This window comes from Paecilomyces variotii (genome assembly GCF_004022145.1).
Source record: "Paecilomyces variotii strain CBS 101075 chromosome Unknown C8Q69scaffold_9, whole genome shotgun sequence".
Lineage (NCBI taxonomy): Eukaryota > Fungi > Ascomycota > Eurotiomycetes > Eurotiales > Thermoascaceae > Paecilomyces > Paecilomyces variotii.
This window is the reverse complement of record NW_021167148.1, coordinates 284,279-298,336: the sequence shown is the minus strand read 5'-3', so window position 1 is coordinate 298,336 and position 14,058 is coordinate 284,279. Positions and strand designations below refer to the sequence as shown.

General features: G+C 49.0%; 6 protein-coding genes across 6 annotated transcripts; 2 read left to right on the top strand and 4 right to left on the bottom strand.

Moving 5' to 3' along the window:
- Positions 1–291: 291 nt before the first annotated feature.
- Positions 292–1,169, top strand: C8Q69DRAFT_508752 (hypothetical protein; the record flags this gene model as incomplete). The annotated part of the gene is made up of 3 exons (XM_028633009.1): positions 292–378; positions 445–577; positions 643–1,169. 3 exons carry the CDS (start codon positions 292–294, stop codon positions 1,167–1,169), a joined length of 747 nt encoding a protein of 248 aa, XP_028483163.1.
- A 400-nt stretch (positions 1,170–1,569) lies between these two features.
- On the bottom strand, positions 1,570–4,897 carry C8Q69DRAFT_473875 (putative GTPase activating protein). Its single transcript, XM_028631078.1, has one exon. The coding sequence runs from the start codon at positions 4,409–4,411 to the stop codon at positions 1,970–1,972; it is 2,442 nt and encodes an 813-aa protein (XP_028483162.1). The 5' UTR covers positions 4,412–4,897; the 3' UTR covers positions 1,570–1,969.
- Positions 4,898–6,638: 1,741 nt separating this feature from the next.
- On the top strand, positions 6,639–8,469 carry C8Q69DRAFT_326438 (acyltransferase 3). Its single transcript, XM_028627421.1, has 3 exons — positions 6,639–6,825; positions 6,927–7,545; positions 7,617–8,469. The coding sequence occupies exons 1-3, from the start codon at positions 6,751–6,753 to the stop codon at positions 8,315–8,317; spliced, it is 1,395 nt and encodes a 464-aa protein (XP_028483161.1). The 5' UTR covers positions 6,639–6,750; the 3' UTR covers positions 8,318–8,469.
- C8Q69DRAFT_326484 (cytochrome P450) lies at positions 8,436–10,681 on the bottom strand. Its single transcript, XM_028627422.1, has 5 exons — positions 10,177–10,681; positions 9,818–10,058; positions 9,628–9,746; positions 8,735–9,505; positions 8,436–8,646 (listed from the first exon to the last, which is right to left on the bottom strand). The coding sequence occupies exons 1-5, from the start codon at positions 10,483–10,485 to the stop codon at positions 8,554–8,556; spliced, it is 1,533 nt and encodes a 510-aa protein (XP_028483160.1). The 5' UTR covers positions 10,486–10,681; the 3' UTR covers positions 8,436–8,553.
- A 740-nt stretch (positions 10,682–11,421) lies between these two features.
- C8Q69DRAFT_326376 (putative ubiquitin conjugating enzyme) lies at positions 11,422–12,554 on the bottom strand. Its single transcript, XM_028627420.1, has 3 exons — positions 12,214–12,554; positions 12,044–12,160; positions 11,422–11,965 (listed from the first exon to the last, which is right to left on the bottom strand). Exons 1-3 carry the CDS (start codon positions 12,238–12,240, stop codon positions 11,651–11,653), a joined length of 459 nt encoding a protein of 152 aa, XP_028483159.1. The 5' UTR covers positions 12,241–12,554; the 3' UTR covers positions 11,422–11,650.
- C8Q69DRAFT_473861 (hypothetical protein) lies at positions 12,539–14,055 on the bottom strand. The gene is made up of 3 exons (XM_028631077.1): positions 13,623–14,055; positions 13,336–13,555; positions 12,539–13,243 (listed from the first exon to the last, which is right to left on the bottom strand). Exons 1-3 carry the CDS (start codon positions 13,738–13,740, stop codon positions 12,994–12,996), a joined length of 588 nt encoding a protein of 195 aa, XP_028483158.1. The 5' UTR covers positions 13,741–14,055; the 3' UTR covers positions 12,539–12,993.
- Positions 14,056–14,058: the final 3 nt, after the last annotated feature.

Genomic DNA, 14,058 nt, shown 5'->3' with positions numbered 1-14,058 from the left:
TGTCCCACTGCTAACATTCCAGAACCGAGACACGAGGATCATTTTTCGTGGCGGCCGCCACTGCAGCACATTCCTCTGTCAGGAGGCATGTTACCGAGATTCATCTACCATGGATGAACGCTGAGTATGGAGTCAAAAGCTATATCTACGGCCTGATAGCCGCTGTTTGTGTCTCCATTCGCATCGCAGCAACAACGACGATATCGTTCGATCCGACCTCAAGGGATATACCGCCGGCAACCCTTTGAATCTCACAGACAACGAACACATATCACGTCTATTACTATCAACATGCGCAACTTCATCTCTGTCATTGCCCTCGCTGGTGCCGCCACTCAGCTTGCGGCCGCCCAGTCGCCCGACTTGATCGGATGTGCTGTGAGTAATAACCAGAGAAACGGAGTTGGATATGAAGTTGAAGCATAATACTGACAATATACACAGACAGCTGTTCTGAGCAACATCAAGCTGCCTAACTGCTCGCCCAGTGACATCAGCTGCTTGTGCGGTGACTCGTCCTTCCTCGGCAAGGTCAAGGACACCATTACCCAGAAGTGCATGCCGTCTGCCCAGACAGGTAAGTGAAGCAGCTTCAACAATAATAACTATACCTAGATTAATAGCTGACCCAACATGGTACAGAGGCCCTCACATTCGCTGAGAATTTGTGCAAGACTCCATCCTCTTCTGCATCCTCTGCGCCATCTCTTCTAGGAGCCCTCTCCGGTTCTCAACCTCTGCGCCGCGAATCTACTGAATGCTCGTGCCCCTGTGAATCCGGCTCTGGTTCTCCCTCTCCCTCTTCCTCTGCGTCTGGCACTAGCCCTGAATCTACTCCCTCCTCCGGCTCTACTCCCGGCGGCGCTGTCCCTGTTGCCGCTCCTCCCTCTGGTGCTTCTCCCGCCGCTTCTTCTCCCGCTGCTGCCGGCTCCAGCTCTGCGGCTGTTCCCTCTGGATCTAGTGGTGTCTCTCCGACCAACGCTCCCTCCAGCTCCAGCTCTGGTTCTGGTTCTGGTTCTTCCCCCAGCGCTAGTGGCGCCAGCCCGGCCGGGACCAGCGGCGCTGCTTCTCCTAGCGACACTGTTTTCCATGGTAGCGGTGCTCAGTCCCTACCTAGCCTCGTCGCTCCCCTGGCCATTTCATTCTTCGCTGCATTGGCCACCCTATGAGAAAACATCGGACAAAAAAAAAAAAAAAAAACACAAAGTGGTGGAGTTCGAAATTGTTGAAGAAAAACAGTAATGACTCAATGCCTTGTCGTGCGGCGCGCGTACAATTGTTTTCTCATTTCCGGGATGGATGAACGATAGTTAGTTGGTTAGCATGGAGGGAATACCTTTTTTATCTGTGGAATAGTTATATAGATTATTAGCATGGGAGCTTTTTCACTGGTTTAGTGATGAAGGAATTAGAATGAAATGACATGATCACATCTTAACGGAGTTTCTAAGTATCTTTGGTAAATAAAGTGTACTTATTCAAAGAGTGCCAAATGGTGTTATTTATGTCGGCTCTAACCAATGGAAATAACTATTAGTTACAGTAGTTACTGACGGAGAGACTAGTTATGCATGGATCGCAGAGGCTTCACATTTGTTTAGCTATCTTTGTTTACCTCTGATGCCAGATAAATATAATAATATAGGAAGATATGTATTCATAGAATGCGTGTGGAACACTGACTCGAGGTCTTCATAGAAATATGTATGTACGTTCAGAAGAATTCTATCGCTAGGTCTATAGACAGAGAATGCAAAGTTAGAGAGAAAAATGTACGTCGTCGACGAGAGGTCCCAAAAAAGAATAATAATAGAAAAGCCTAGGAGTCCTCGGGGTATCAAAACGGTCACATCCATCGCCGGCAGAAAGACTGGTAAGAAAGGCAAGACAAGGATCGCTCAACGAATTCTAATGCTGTTGTGGGCTTTGCGTTTCTTTTGCTCTTTTATTAACCCAACGCTTGCAGGCCTCATCGAAAGGCGTGATGCTTCATATTGCGCCATGTATCTGCGATGCCATGCTCTAAGGCTGGCATGGGGCTCTTGGCTCGACTCGTCGATGGTCGGGCCGCTTCATTCAGCGGTCCTGCATTGCCCATCATTGATCGCCGCAACTTTTCCTCTCTGACGGCCACCCGTCTCGCTGCTCTCAGGGAGTCGACCCTACCCTGACCAACACGATATCGTCGTGCAAAACTCTCCTCGAGTAACGAATTTGCATCCAGCAACTTCTTAGGCACGGTTTGTATTATCTGGAAAACTTCCATAGGGTCAGACACGGCGAGAATTTCCTTTTCACTTGCTTTGAATATCGCGAGCGCCACTCGGAAGAAAGTCTTTGAGCCTTCATAAAAGAAAACGTCCCACACGCGAAGAGTAGTCTCCAGAGGAAGACTGCCAATGAATAGCGACATCAGCCAGTTAGTTAGACCAAGCGTAACATCAGGCAACCGGGTCTGCACGGTCATCGCTGGGACCTTGGTCTTGGATGTCGTTGGACCAGCGCTGGCAACCTTGTTGTAGATTGAAGGAAGGGATTCCCTCAACAGGACCATGAGGATCCAGAGATCGACGTTGGCACCTTCAAGACTGATTTCGTGGGTGCCTGGAAGTAACACGGATGTAATAATATGTAGCATCCAAAACGCTTTCTCCTCCGGAAGGAAGAGAAGGAGCATGCCAGTAATGAAATTGAGAGACTGAGTATAGCCAACCCTGGGGTTATGAAGGGAGAAAGCATACAGCACATGACGTAGGGATCGGATCAGCTCTGTTTCGACGATGGCTGAGCTGTATATTGGGTTGCTGCTACCAGAGCTACTATCCATGCCCTCCGAGTTGACCGGCATCTCAGGTTTAAAATGGATATTATCGGGAAATGTACGATGGAGATCTCGTTCGATATGTTCCTTGTCATCGTTGGTCGGTGACCCCATGGCGCGTTCGACGAGCTGATCATAGAGACCTGGGTTTCGATGTAGGTGGTCGAATCCGCCGGCGTACCAAAACCAAGCAGCACCCCGATATTCTGAAGGTATCCCCTTTCGAATATAACGTTTGATCTTGTTTGACTTGGGAGGGAAGGCGGAGGGATCCGTGGCGTCCAGGTTACTCTCCTTGAGTAGTTCGCGCCATTTCAATTTCCGATGTTCCTGAAATTTAGTGTATTGTCGATTCCAGGATTCATATTGATCGATGGTGACGTGATGGGTTGCCTTGCGGAATCCGTAGCGGTCTCTGTCCCCTGACCCCGAGAGCAAGGGCGGTGGGACGACACCCGGGACAATAATCTTGGTTTCTTGCACCGGAGGTCTGACCGACTCTTCACAAGCTTGATCTCCCGGACTCGGATTATCTGTCTCATATTCAGGGATCTCTGCCGTATCCCCCATCGAGGTGCCCATAGCCTCCAACAGGCTCTCTGTGCGCCTTTCCGCTTGCTCGTCGAGTTCCGTAGGATTAGAAGACCAGTTATGCTCATCTTCCGCCGCGATCTCATATCTCGGTGACGATACTTCGAATTCCTCATCAGTCTCTGTAGGGCCGGATGCCTGATCAGAGTCGCCTGTGGCAATGACGTCCTGCCGCTCTACCTCATCGGTATCCTCCTCTGGCACATCACTAAACCCGTCCAGATACATGGAGATAGCATCTTCAACGCTCATGCCTCCGTCTTTCTCGTAAGGTGCGTACGGCCCATCTGGCGTGTCTGGCGACAAGTCCGTGACCGAGCTACTCTTTGTCATAACACTGCTCCGCTCTGTCCCGCTAGTTTGCTCAACACTCGAACTTGTCATAGCGGAATTCATACTGCATCTGCCGGGGTCATCCCCATATTTGTCGGATACATGGGAAGGGAACCTGGGCGGACCCAAGGAGGGAGGACTGAGGGCTTGCGGACTGGTATCTACTTGATGATAGTCATCCACGAAGTAATTGGGACGTCTGCTGTTGAGCTTTGACATTGACATGGAAATGCGCAGCCCTGGACGACCAGGTGGGCGTCTTGGAGGTGTCCATCGATCATGCGGTTCCCTCGGCCCCAACGGCCATTGTCCAATCTGGTCCGGTGTGAACGTCGGATAAGTCGGCGATCGGTATGCTATCCTGCCGCCATATGGAGACCCAAGGCCATATTGAAGAGGCGGAGACCGTGGAGGGTGGAAGGTTTCGTTCTGAGGAGTCGAAGGCTGTGGTTGTGGACTGCCATGCGCCGGTTGATATCGGGCAGTGACAGGGGTTCGAGGAGAGTGCGGTATCCGGCCCTCCGGAGCTGTTGTTGGAGTAGGAACAGCATAACCTGTGTTCTCGAGCGGCCATGGCGGTGGCATGCGACGGCGTTCCGGGAGTCCATTTGTACCGTCATGGCCCCCGGGAGGGTAATATCGCGAGTCTCCATTTGGTGTGACCATGGCCACGAGGTGAAATCCAGTTCTCGCTGGACATTTGTTTCAGACTGGTAACACTGGCTCACCAAGTAAAGATACAACGGGGTGGTAGGGCTAGCTTTTTGAGTATAATAAGAGCTGGAAAATCGGCCGTTATGCAACGAGGGACCAGAAGGAGCCTGGAGTTCAGCGTGTGGAGAGAGGCAAACGGGAGAATCCGTTGGGCTATGGTACACAAGAGAGCGTGGGGGGGAAACGAGCGGAAGAGGCGAGAGAGAGATCAAACGGCCGCCACACTCCAAGATGATGCTCAGGAGGCTGTTCAAGATCAATTGGAGGTTGAGTCCTCTTGGGCGAGGACAGTGTAGCAGCCAACCTGGGCCATGTCGAGAGAAGACTCAGAAAAGATGTGTTTTCCCAGCGGTTGATGGACGAGAGCAGTAGGGAAGAAGATCACGCTAGGATGCAGCCAATATAGTCTCTGTTCGGTATTATATTATTGTATCAGTGACGTATCAGAACGCAATAAATGCCAAGCAACCGCCGTTCGTTGATTTTCTGTTTCTTTTTCTTTTCTTTTCTTCTTCTTCTTCTTCTTTTTTTTTTTTTTGCCATCGTCTTTATAGCTGGCGATGTCACTAATACTGGCTCCAGTATTATTATAATTATAATTATTCTCTTATTCTTGTTATGATGATTAGATGGTCCATTCTGTCAGGAGGGAACATCTGTTCGCCTGTCGACTGCGGCACCTCGTCTCGCTGTGATCACGCACGAATCCTGCTAAGGAGTAATTAGTGGACCCTAGAAACCCATTCGTTGCTGTTCTTTCTTCTAGCTAAATATTTAATTAACTAATTTTATCCCCAGTGGACGAACCGTCGCGCTTCGGAAAAACAGGGGTTGGCCCCCGTTCGCAGACTGCCATGGCCGGTGTCCCGTAGGTCCAAAGCTAATCGGCTGCTAACCACATATCTGAACGTTGAGTAGCTGGGCTTCAATGATCTGCGCCATCTCTGACAATTGGAGTCCCGGTACTTTTCCATGCGAAGACCGTTCGAAGGGGGAAAAAAAAGAGAGAGAAAAAGCAAAGCATTGCACACGTCCCCCGTCGCCTAAGGAAGCGGGGTCGCTACGGAGAAGACCCGGTGTGCTTGATGATTGAACGATTGACTGATTGCTAGGCTGCGTAAGCCGACGATCAGTTGTACAGGACGGAGTAGTTTACAGGCCACTCTTGCGGACGCAATCAATGATGCAGTCTGCTGATAGTCCTTGCATATCGCATGGCCAGATTGTGTGGTGGTGGACAGCTTTCTCAGTATCATCTGTCATGTCAGAAAAGACGTATATCACTCTCCCCGCTTGCTCTATCTAAACCCCTCAGGAAACACGGGAACGAGATCAGGATCTCCAACAAGGAAAATGCGGAACGTGGCGTTTCGTGGGTTATGTAGCGAAAATGATATCTGATGGTAAAAATGGTAAAAATACCGGGTTCGGCGGGGATTCCGTGTTGACGGGCAATATAACAATACGCCCCTTTTGCTAGTCTATATTCATGGCAAAAGCAAATACCATAAATGATCCATAGCCCGGAGTCGTGGGTTTCCAATGCTCATGGGGATTCGGAATGATAGTTACCCATTTACCCAAGTTCTCTAAATTCCCGAAAGGAACAGCGCACGATAAATCAGTCAGTCAGCCGTAATATTTAGTTAACCAATATTATTATTATTATTAGTTAACTGCGCGAAGCACTGACCATCAAACTCAGCCGGGTAATTAATTAATTAACTTATCGTGGGACCCGTAAACAACTTTACAGGAGACGTGGTCTAGTCTACCCTGGTTATGCAATCAGGAACGTACGGAGAGGCTGGAAGCTAAACATCCCCGCTGAACAAGTCCCAGGGCGTTGAAACCTGTAACTAGCAAGAATATCTATGGCAGTCCCTGATCCACAGACATCGGTTTTTGCCCTGGTGGCTGCAGCCATGTTTCTGGACTACTATGGGGTCGTTCGCTCTGGTCCGTAAACCGCATACCAGAATGCTTCCAGAACAATGCTGGATCAACTCGTATGTCTGTCTCCCAGTGAGCCGGATTCCCTGTCGATCGACCTGCAACAAGCCCATGTCGCGCGCGGAGAATCTGTAACTGCGCAGAGGATTCCGCCCGAGGAATATGATTATTCACATCTAGCTGTTTCAACTGCGATGCTTCACTCATAGCTCGATTCCGCTCGCTCCTCCTCTCTTTGCGTTTGCTCTCACATTCGTTCATCGAGTGCTGCGAAGGTTGAAATCCGCAACCTTCTCTTTAGTGCCTCTCTTTTGAAAAGCTATGGTTATTTGGTCGCGATGACCGTCGCCGCCCTTGCTGACCACCCGAAGAAGCTGACTCCCAGCCGTGTCCGGAACACCAGCTGGGCAGATGTATGTTCGATTGACGAGCTAGTTCACTCAATTCAATTCAATGCAGTTAGTTATCTGAAGACTGACTGACTGACTGACTGACTGCTTTTGCGACTCACCAGGGCCTTCGAGGAATAGCCGCAGTTGGTGTGGTCGCCAGTCACACGACCCTCTGTTTCGCCAGATATATCGTACCTCCGTCCTTCGGTGAAGACGGCTCAGTCGCTCTTTTCCAACGCCCGTTCTTTCGTCTGGTAGGCCAGGGTCAAGCATTCGTCGCGATCTTCTTCGTACTTCTCGGATTTGTCAATTCTTTGAAGCCAGCAACTCTAGCGCGTTCCGGCGCAGTGAGTGATGCCCTCAACACGTTAGCGACAAGCGCGTTTAGGAGGACTGGGAGACTAGTATTTCCAGCAGCGGCTGTCACTGTCATTGCGTGGTTCTTCTGTCAATTCGGTGCCTTCAAAATTGCTAAGAAAACGGACGCGTACTGGTTGAGTGCGACGAGTCCACAGCCTAGTCCGTCATGGCCTGCTGCAGTCGGGGATCTGGTACGCCAACTGATCTCGACATGGGTCTATGGAGACAACCAGTATGACCAGCCGCAATGGGCACTCCTGAGCCTCTTCAAGGCTTCATTATATGTCTTCATGACCTTACTGGCAACGGTCAACACGTCGCCTAGATTCCGTCTTACTGCGGAGATCATCTTGTACATGTGGAGCTGGGCGACTAATGACTGTAAGATCTAAGGAAGCGGTGTCCAACTATTCAAAAAAGACTTCAATTGAACTGACAGGTATTGTGAACAGGTATTGTCGGTATTAACGCGTTTGCCGGTATGATACTGGCCGAATTATCTCTCCTTCCTCCACCGAGTCCAAAATCCCTCCTTGTCGAAATTATACCATATCCCTTCGCTATTTTGGGTTTATACCTATGTTCATTCCCGGATGAATTCTATGAACAGACCGCATGGACAAGACAACTATGGCAAATCGGCCTGGCAATCTTTCCAGCCGGCGCGAACATGGGGCGTTTCTTTGCTGGCATAGGTGCCCAGATGTTGTGCTTCGCCATTTTGTTCTCACCTTCTATGCGACATGCCCTTTCGAATCGCTGGCTACTCTGGCTGGGCGAAATAAGCTTTCCGATCTACCTGCTGCACGGTCCTTTGATGCGGTCGGTCATGACTTACATGTTGTTCCTACCATCAGCTCTCTTTTTCAAACCTGCTGTCTTGGAGGATGGCACACCGGATCCCAACTCGGCGATTCCCATCCCGAGCTTCCTGAAGCTAATGATAGTGTGTCCTATCTTCTTCGCCTTCTTGCTCGTGGTTGCCAGGCTGTGGTTGCGGAAAGTAGAGCCATACTTCGGAACCGCGACAAACGCCTTCGAGAAATTTGCTCGCACATGGGGAAGAACACCAAGTGCTAATCGTGAGAAAGAGAAACTGGACGGAAATGGTGGTCTGTTGCCCACGGTGGTGATCAGAAACTGTGTCTCGTGACCTGCCAGAATTCCCTCGTTCTTCGTTTTGGACACAGGCGTTCCGTTCCACGTGGGAAGTTTTGGTTGTTGGGGATGGAGTTGTCATGATCTCCCAGAGGTTATTTACTGGATTCATTCCTTTAGTGATACTGATATACTCCGGAGTATATGGGACAACATGGCTCCACACAAGCTCCAACCTGATATGTGAGATTTTTCAAGGCCGGAAATAATAAAAAAAAAGACTCCTAATTATTATCTCCTAGAAAGCTTAATATCCATATTCTTCTGACGGACGAACCATGCATTGACAATTTCCCATTCCCTATCTAGATTCTCCAGCTCGATCTGAATTCGGTCGTTAGCATTAGCATTTTGCTTCTCACGCATAGAAAGAGAAAAGGAGCAAACAAGAGGGACGAGACATGCTACATACGTTATAACTCTGAAAAAGGGACGGAATCAACTTATATATCTCCAACAGACTGATATTCTTCCCAATACACGTTCTGGTCCCAGCTCCAAAAGTGTACGTTGCGCGAATCATCTTCTGTTTCCTAACGGCAAATTCAGCATTCAACTCTTTCCCCCCTTGTAGCCAACGCTCCGGGATAAAAGCATCTACATCTTCACCGAAGACGTCTTTACGATGGATGATCCATGGATTAACACCAACGATCGTCCCGGGTGGGAGATACGGTCCGTCTGGTAGTTTTAGACCTCCATCAGGCACGATACGTTCGAGAAGTAAGCCCACAGCCGGATGCAAACGGAGGGCTTCCTTGATGACGGCGTCGAGGTACGGCAGCTCTTGACTCTCTTTCCATGTAACGGGGGATGAAATCCTGCCGGAACTCTTGGCTTCGTCAAGTTCATGACGCAGTTTGGAATATACATTTGGGTGCTTCAGGGTGTAGTAGAGGATCGCTCGTAGTGAAATAGCAGTGGTGTCGGAGCCGGCATTCACGTTGCTGATGGTATATGATATAACTTGTTTGTCGTCGACGATGTTCGGATGGATTTCTTTAGCTTCGAAGAATCGACTCAGGAAGTCTCGTCGCGTAGGTGATTTCGTGTCTGATTGCGAGAGACGTTCTTGGACTCTGTTCCTTGCGAATTGGGCTATAGCAGTGGTGGAGCCGCCTCGGAGGAGTTGTCGGAGAGGGTTCTTGACGAACAGGTAATCGAGCCAAGGCATTTGGCCAGTCTGTTTGTTGTGAGAAGTTTGGACTCAGTAACGCTTCGCAGTGGGATAAAGCCAGTGTCTTGTATTCAGCGTGGCAGATACTGCAGGCTTAGGTATATGGAGCAAAGAACTAATGGGCATACCTTTCCAGCGTAATCGAGGTTCTTTTCTATACTCTCAACAATCCCATCTACATCGTGTCCGGATTCTAGAAAGCCTAACGCCTTGCTAAATGTTAGCTCGCCGATGACATCGAACGCGTCTGCAGCAGGAAGTTAGCACCTGGTGCATATCCTGTAGTAATATAGTATAGTATACATGGGAGAAACTCACAGTACTGCAACCACTTCGCAATATCACACGGCTCATTCTTCTCAGCGAACTCATCGAGTCTTCTGAAGAATGTATGAATGGTATTGTCAACAAATGGCTCGAATTCCGTCAATGTGCTCATCGAGTAGGCAGCTGATATCGGCCGCTTAATCGCGGCGTGGAAATCGTCATTTAGAGTGGTGAAGAGCGTTTGCGACGGTCTCCCATTAACTAGTTGTTGTTGGACACGATAGAAAGTCGTCTATTGAACTCAATCTGGCATTGTTAGTTTCGTAATCTCTGAAATATTCATACTGTTTTCGATACTTATACATAGAGGACAAATTAACTGCAGGGAAAAGGGAGATAGAGACAAAGACCTTCTGATATCCCTTATTGATCCCGTATATCTCTTTTAGTACCTCGAGGTTCCTCACGCTGACAACGTTCGGACCGAGTCGGACATAGTCTCCATGCTTCTTGTGCAGTCGATACAGAGTGACTTCTGGACGGCCTTTGGCAACATCGATGAAGCGCCACAGATTAGTCAATTTCGCGAAGAAAGGGCCTGGAACAGATCTTGCTCCTGGTGTAAAGTAGTTGCGTCCGAGACGGATTATCGGAACTATAAGCAGGAGGATTAAGGCATGAGAGTAGAGAAGAGATATGATGCTTTCTAGGACCGCCATTAGTATGGATATGCTTGAGTACGGTTTATGCGCATTCGCGGGAAGAGTAGAGACAGGAAGATGCAACGTCGAAACAGGTGCTGATCTCAGGAATTTGCTCTTATTACATATCCGATGATTTCTAAGGGAAGATATTCCTCGATCTATTAAAGCGGTGTCTCTGTAAGACGACCCCGCATATCAAGTACTCGTTGCACGCCTCAAATCAAGCGTATCCTCGTGTTCCGTCTTACTCTAAGAGCACCGAAAAGCCACATGTAACCGACCATGGGACTCTAGACTTAGGAGTTAGGTTCAGCTACTAACAGTAAGACCTAGCATTATCCCCGGAAAATCCCCCTCATTATGCTATCCTTCGTGGTTAATGCTTAGTTGCCAGTACATATTGACCACTAAGTACTACTTCCCCGCATTTTGTCTCGCCGAAAGTGTATCGCGGCAACTTCGCTCGGCATTATCTCCTTGCAGGATATGAATTGACGTGTATTCTTACTATATAGTAGAATCAGAAAGATATTTCGAATGAGGCTCGTGACAAGAACACTATTATGCCACCGCTCATAGTATGGGGTATATACTATTGCAAATTCCTGCACCACAATCTAAGACCAGACCTATTGCAAACCCTTTGCGTGGTACAACACACTCAATATAAGAGCTTCTGGGCCTTCTCTGAAGTCTTAAGTCTGCACAATTGGAACAAATAATCTGAAGCACATCAACCTGAATGGAACAGTAGAGAGACCACGTATACGCAGGTGTATCGATGAATAGTCGTCAACCAGTGCTGAGCTGCTGGAGTCAGAGTTACCATCTCCGGAAAATAGTCTTTCTTTCCCTTGTAACCATCCTGGGATCGATTTCTCACACGGATCTACCTACAAGGAAATAGGAATGCAGATGGAAATGTAGTCTCTGTTCAGATCTCTACGCTAAATAGCCCTTGGAATCAGGGAAGGGATCAGTATGCTAGTGCAGCCGTCTATACCATGTGCAGCTTGAACCATGCATGAGTCGGCCGTAAGTGAGCACACATTCCTGAGGATCAGGGAAGGGGATTCATCCTCCCGGAAAGTAGATGTCTTCAGAAGGAACAACTCTCTATTCGTGCCTGGAGCAGAGCCCTGTCAACTGTACATTGGTTTCCTTCTATGGCTCACTACTTTCAGTGTGCATATTGCTTTGTCCATTCGGCTGCAATCTCATTGAACTTGCTCCGGTCATTCTTGTATTGTTCCGCAATGCGGCCCTCGACCGCATCATCAGGCATCGGCTCTGACAAGAGCTGTCGGGCGAACTCAAGCACGGAAGAGATACGCGAGCTAGGTTTCCACTCATCCGACTTCAGCATGCCAAGGCACATGCTCCCTTTGTCATCGTTCGTGACGTTCGGGTGGTATATCTTGGTGCCGAAGGAAATTGTAGGTGGTTTGAAAGGATAGGCGCTCGGCAACGTGAGGTTTATTAAGAAAGTACCGCCCTATGGAAGTCCCCTTGGTTAGCATCTCTCGTGTCCTTTTGTTTCTCTTCATGGAGCACTACGTGTCTCATGTCTTACCTGGTATGGTGAACCTTCGGGACCCTCCATGTACACTTTCCACTTATAGATGTCCGACTCATCGGCAAGCTCAACCTTGATGCCTGGCGGAGGAGACTCGACGAGCTCGCTGAGCTCCTGTACCCAGTTAGAGATGCATTTGGAATCTTTAATCTTGGAGCAACTCATACCTTTGCTATCCTCTTTTGACTGCCCATATTGCGTGTTTTTGGGCTCGAGAAGTGATCAAGTGTGCGATAGCGGGGTAAAGAGGATGGTCAGGAGGGAAACCAGAAGAGCTCGAAAGAGAGCCAAGTCACAGTGCGTCGCGTCCCTAAAATAGATATCGACTCATGATCCAGTCACATATAGCAGTAACATACCGATGCAGTTACTGAGAGACAGACTGTAATTATTGTGTATGAATCTGTCATTTTCAAGCCCGCGGTCGCGTCGACGTCAGTCCGCCAACTCGGAGCTAGCCGAATTGGTATATCCAACAAGAAAGTAAATTATCCATTCATTCATGTACAGTGCAACAGCGTGTCGGGAATTTTACTTGTTTGAGCTTTCCTAACTGACATGCAACTTTTAACGAAGCCACTATCCCTATGTACTTATTCCTACGCCCTATTCTCACGCATACTTGGTTGGGACAGACCGGAGATGTTGTTGACAAGTGAACAGCTCCTGGACACCTCTATCCACCAATATACTCAGACCTACATTGTCGATTGAAGAAAGCCGTAGTTGCGCAGAAACCTTGTCTGGGCGGCATTCGCGACCCGAGGAAAATTAAAGGTGCAGTCAAAACTTCCAAGAACGTCTTGTAAAGCGTTACAGCATAGTTCCCTGTGGCACAGGGATGGTTGGACTTCCAGGGCCGTGTCCTTTCTTTTCTTCGCATAGGGGATCCCATTTCTTAAACTATACCAATTTCATAATGCAAATGTCACCGTCTCCTTTTTTCTTTATTCCCGCTGCAAGATGACCAATAAACCCATTATTCCTAGTAGGACGCTCTTTAGCCATGGGTGCTCACTGAGCATAATTGTAACGTATCCCACGGCGGGAATGTATCCTCTCACGCTGCCCACGAGATCTTCCTTTCGGTTCAGGAAATCCTGACCTTTTGCGTATAGTTCCTCATCCGAAGCTAGGTTGTTGTCTCCCTTTGTAAGGAGCATGTGCGATTCGCCAGGACCAGAGGGGGAAGGGGCCCTGTAATAGCAAACTGTCAGAAGAGTGCAATTGAAATGTCTTCAAGGGGATTTCAACCCCAGAGAACAAAACAGAAATAGCTTTGTACTCACTTGACCCCCTTCTTTCCCTTCTTTCCTTTAACCTCGACGTCCGGGAATGTCCTCACGACGCGGTGTACGATTGGCACATCCTTCCCCTTGACATTATACACCACGATCTCTCCAATTTCCGCCCTCGGACTCCGGTTCCACAGGAATAGCAGGTCGCCCCTCTGGAACGCAGGTTCCATACTTCCGGAGAGAACTACGACGATCGGACTTGAGCTGGCAGCTTCGTTCGGGCATTACAAGTTAGCGACGTTGGTCTCCATTTGAATCATGAGATCAGGGTGTCTTACTAAACACAGAGAGCCCCTTCCACATCATGAAAGCAGTCGAGAGGACCAGCGCAAAGTTCAAGACCTGCGCTAGCGACTGTCTCGTGTTGGACAGGTGCGAGGAAAGGAAGGACAACATGATGGGCGGAGGTTATTCTGAAGATGCGATGGCGCGTCTTTCAGGTTGTCGCGGCTATGTATGGGAGGCCGCGGGGCTAGACAGACCAAGAATTGAAGAACCTAGGAGCTTCAACGCGCTTCGAAAGGGCTCCTGGCCGTAGGTGTTAAGCCGAAAGCTCGACTTGAATGAAGACAGTCAGATGCGGAGAGGTGGCCTTGACTTGCTCCAATCTCCGATTAAGGCCATGTGGTTTGGTTCGCTTATTACTTCCGCGTAGTAGCGTCGATCTCCCGCGGGTTGGCGCTGCGCTGTGGCAGACCGTCTCTCACCACGGTC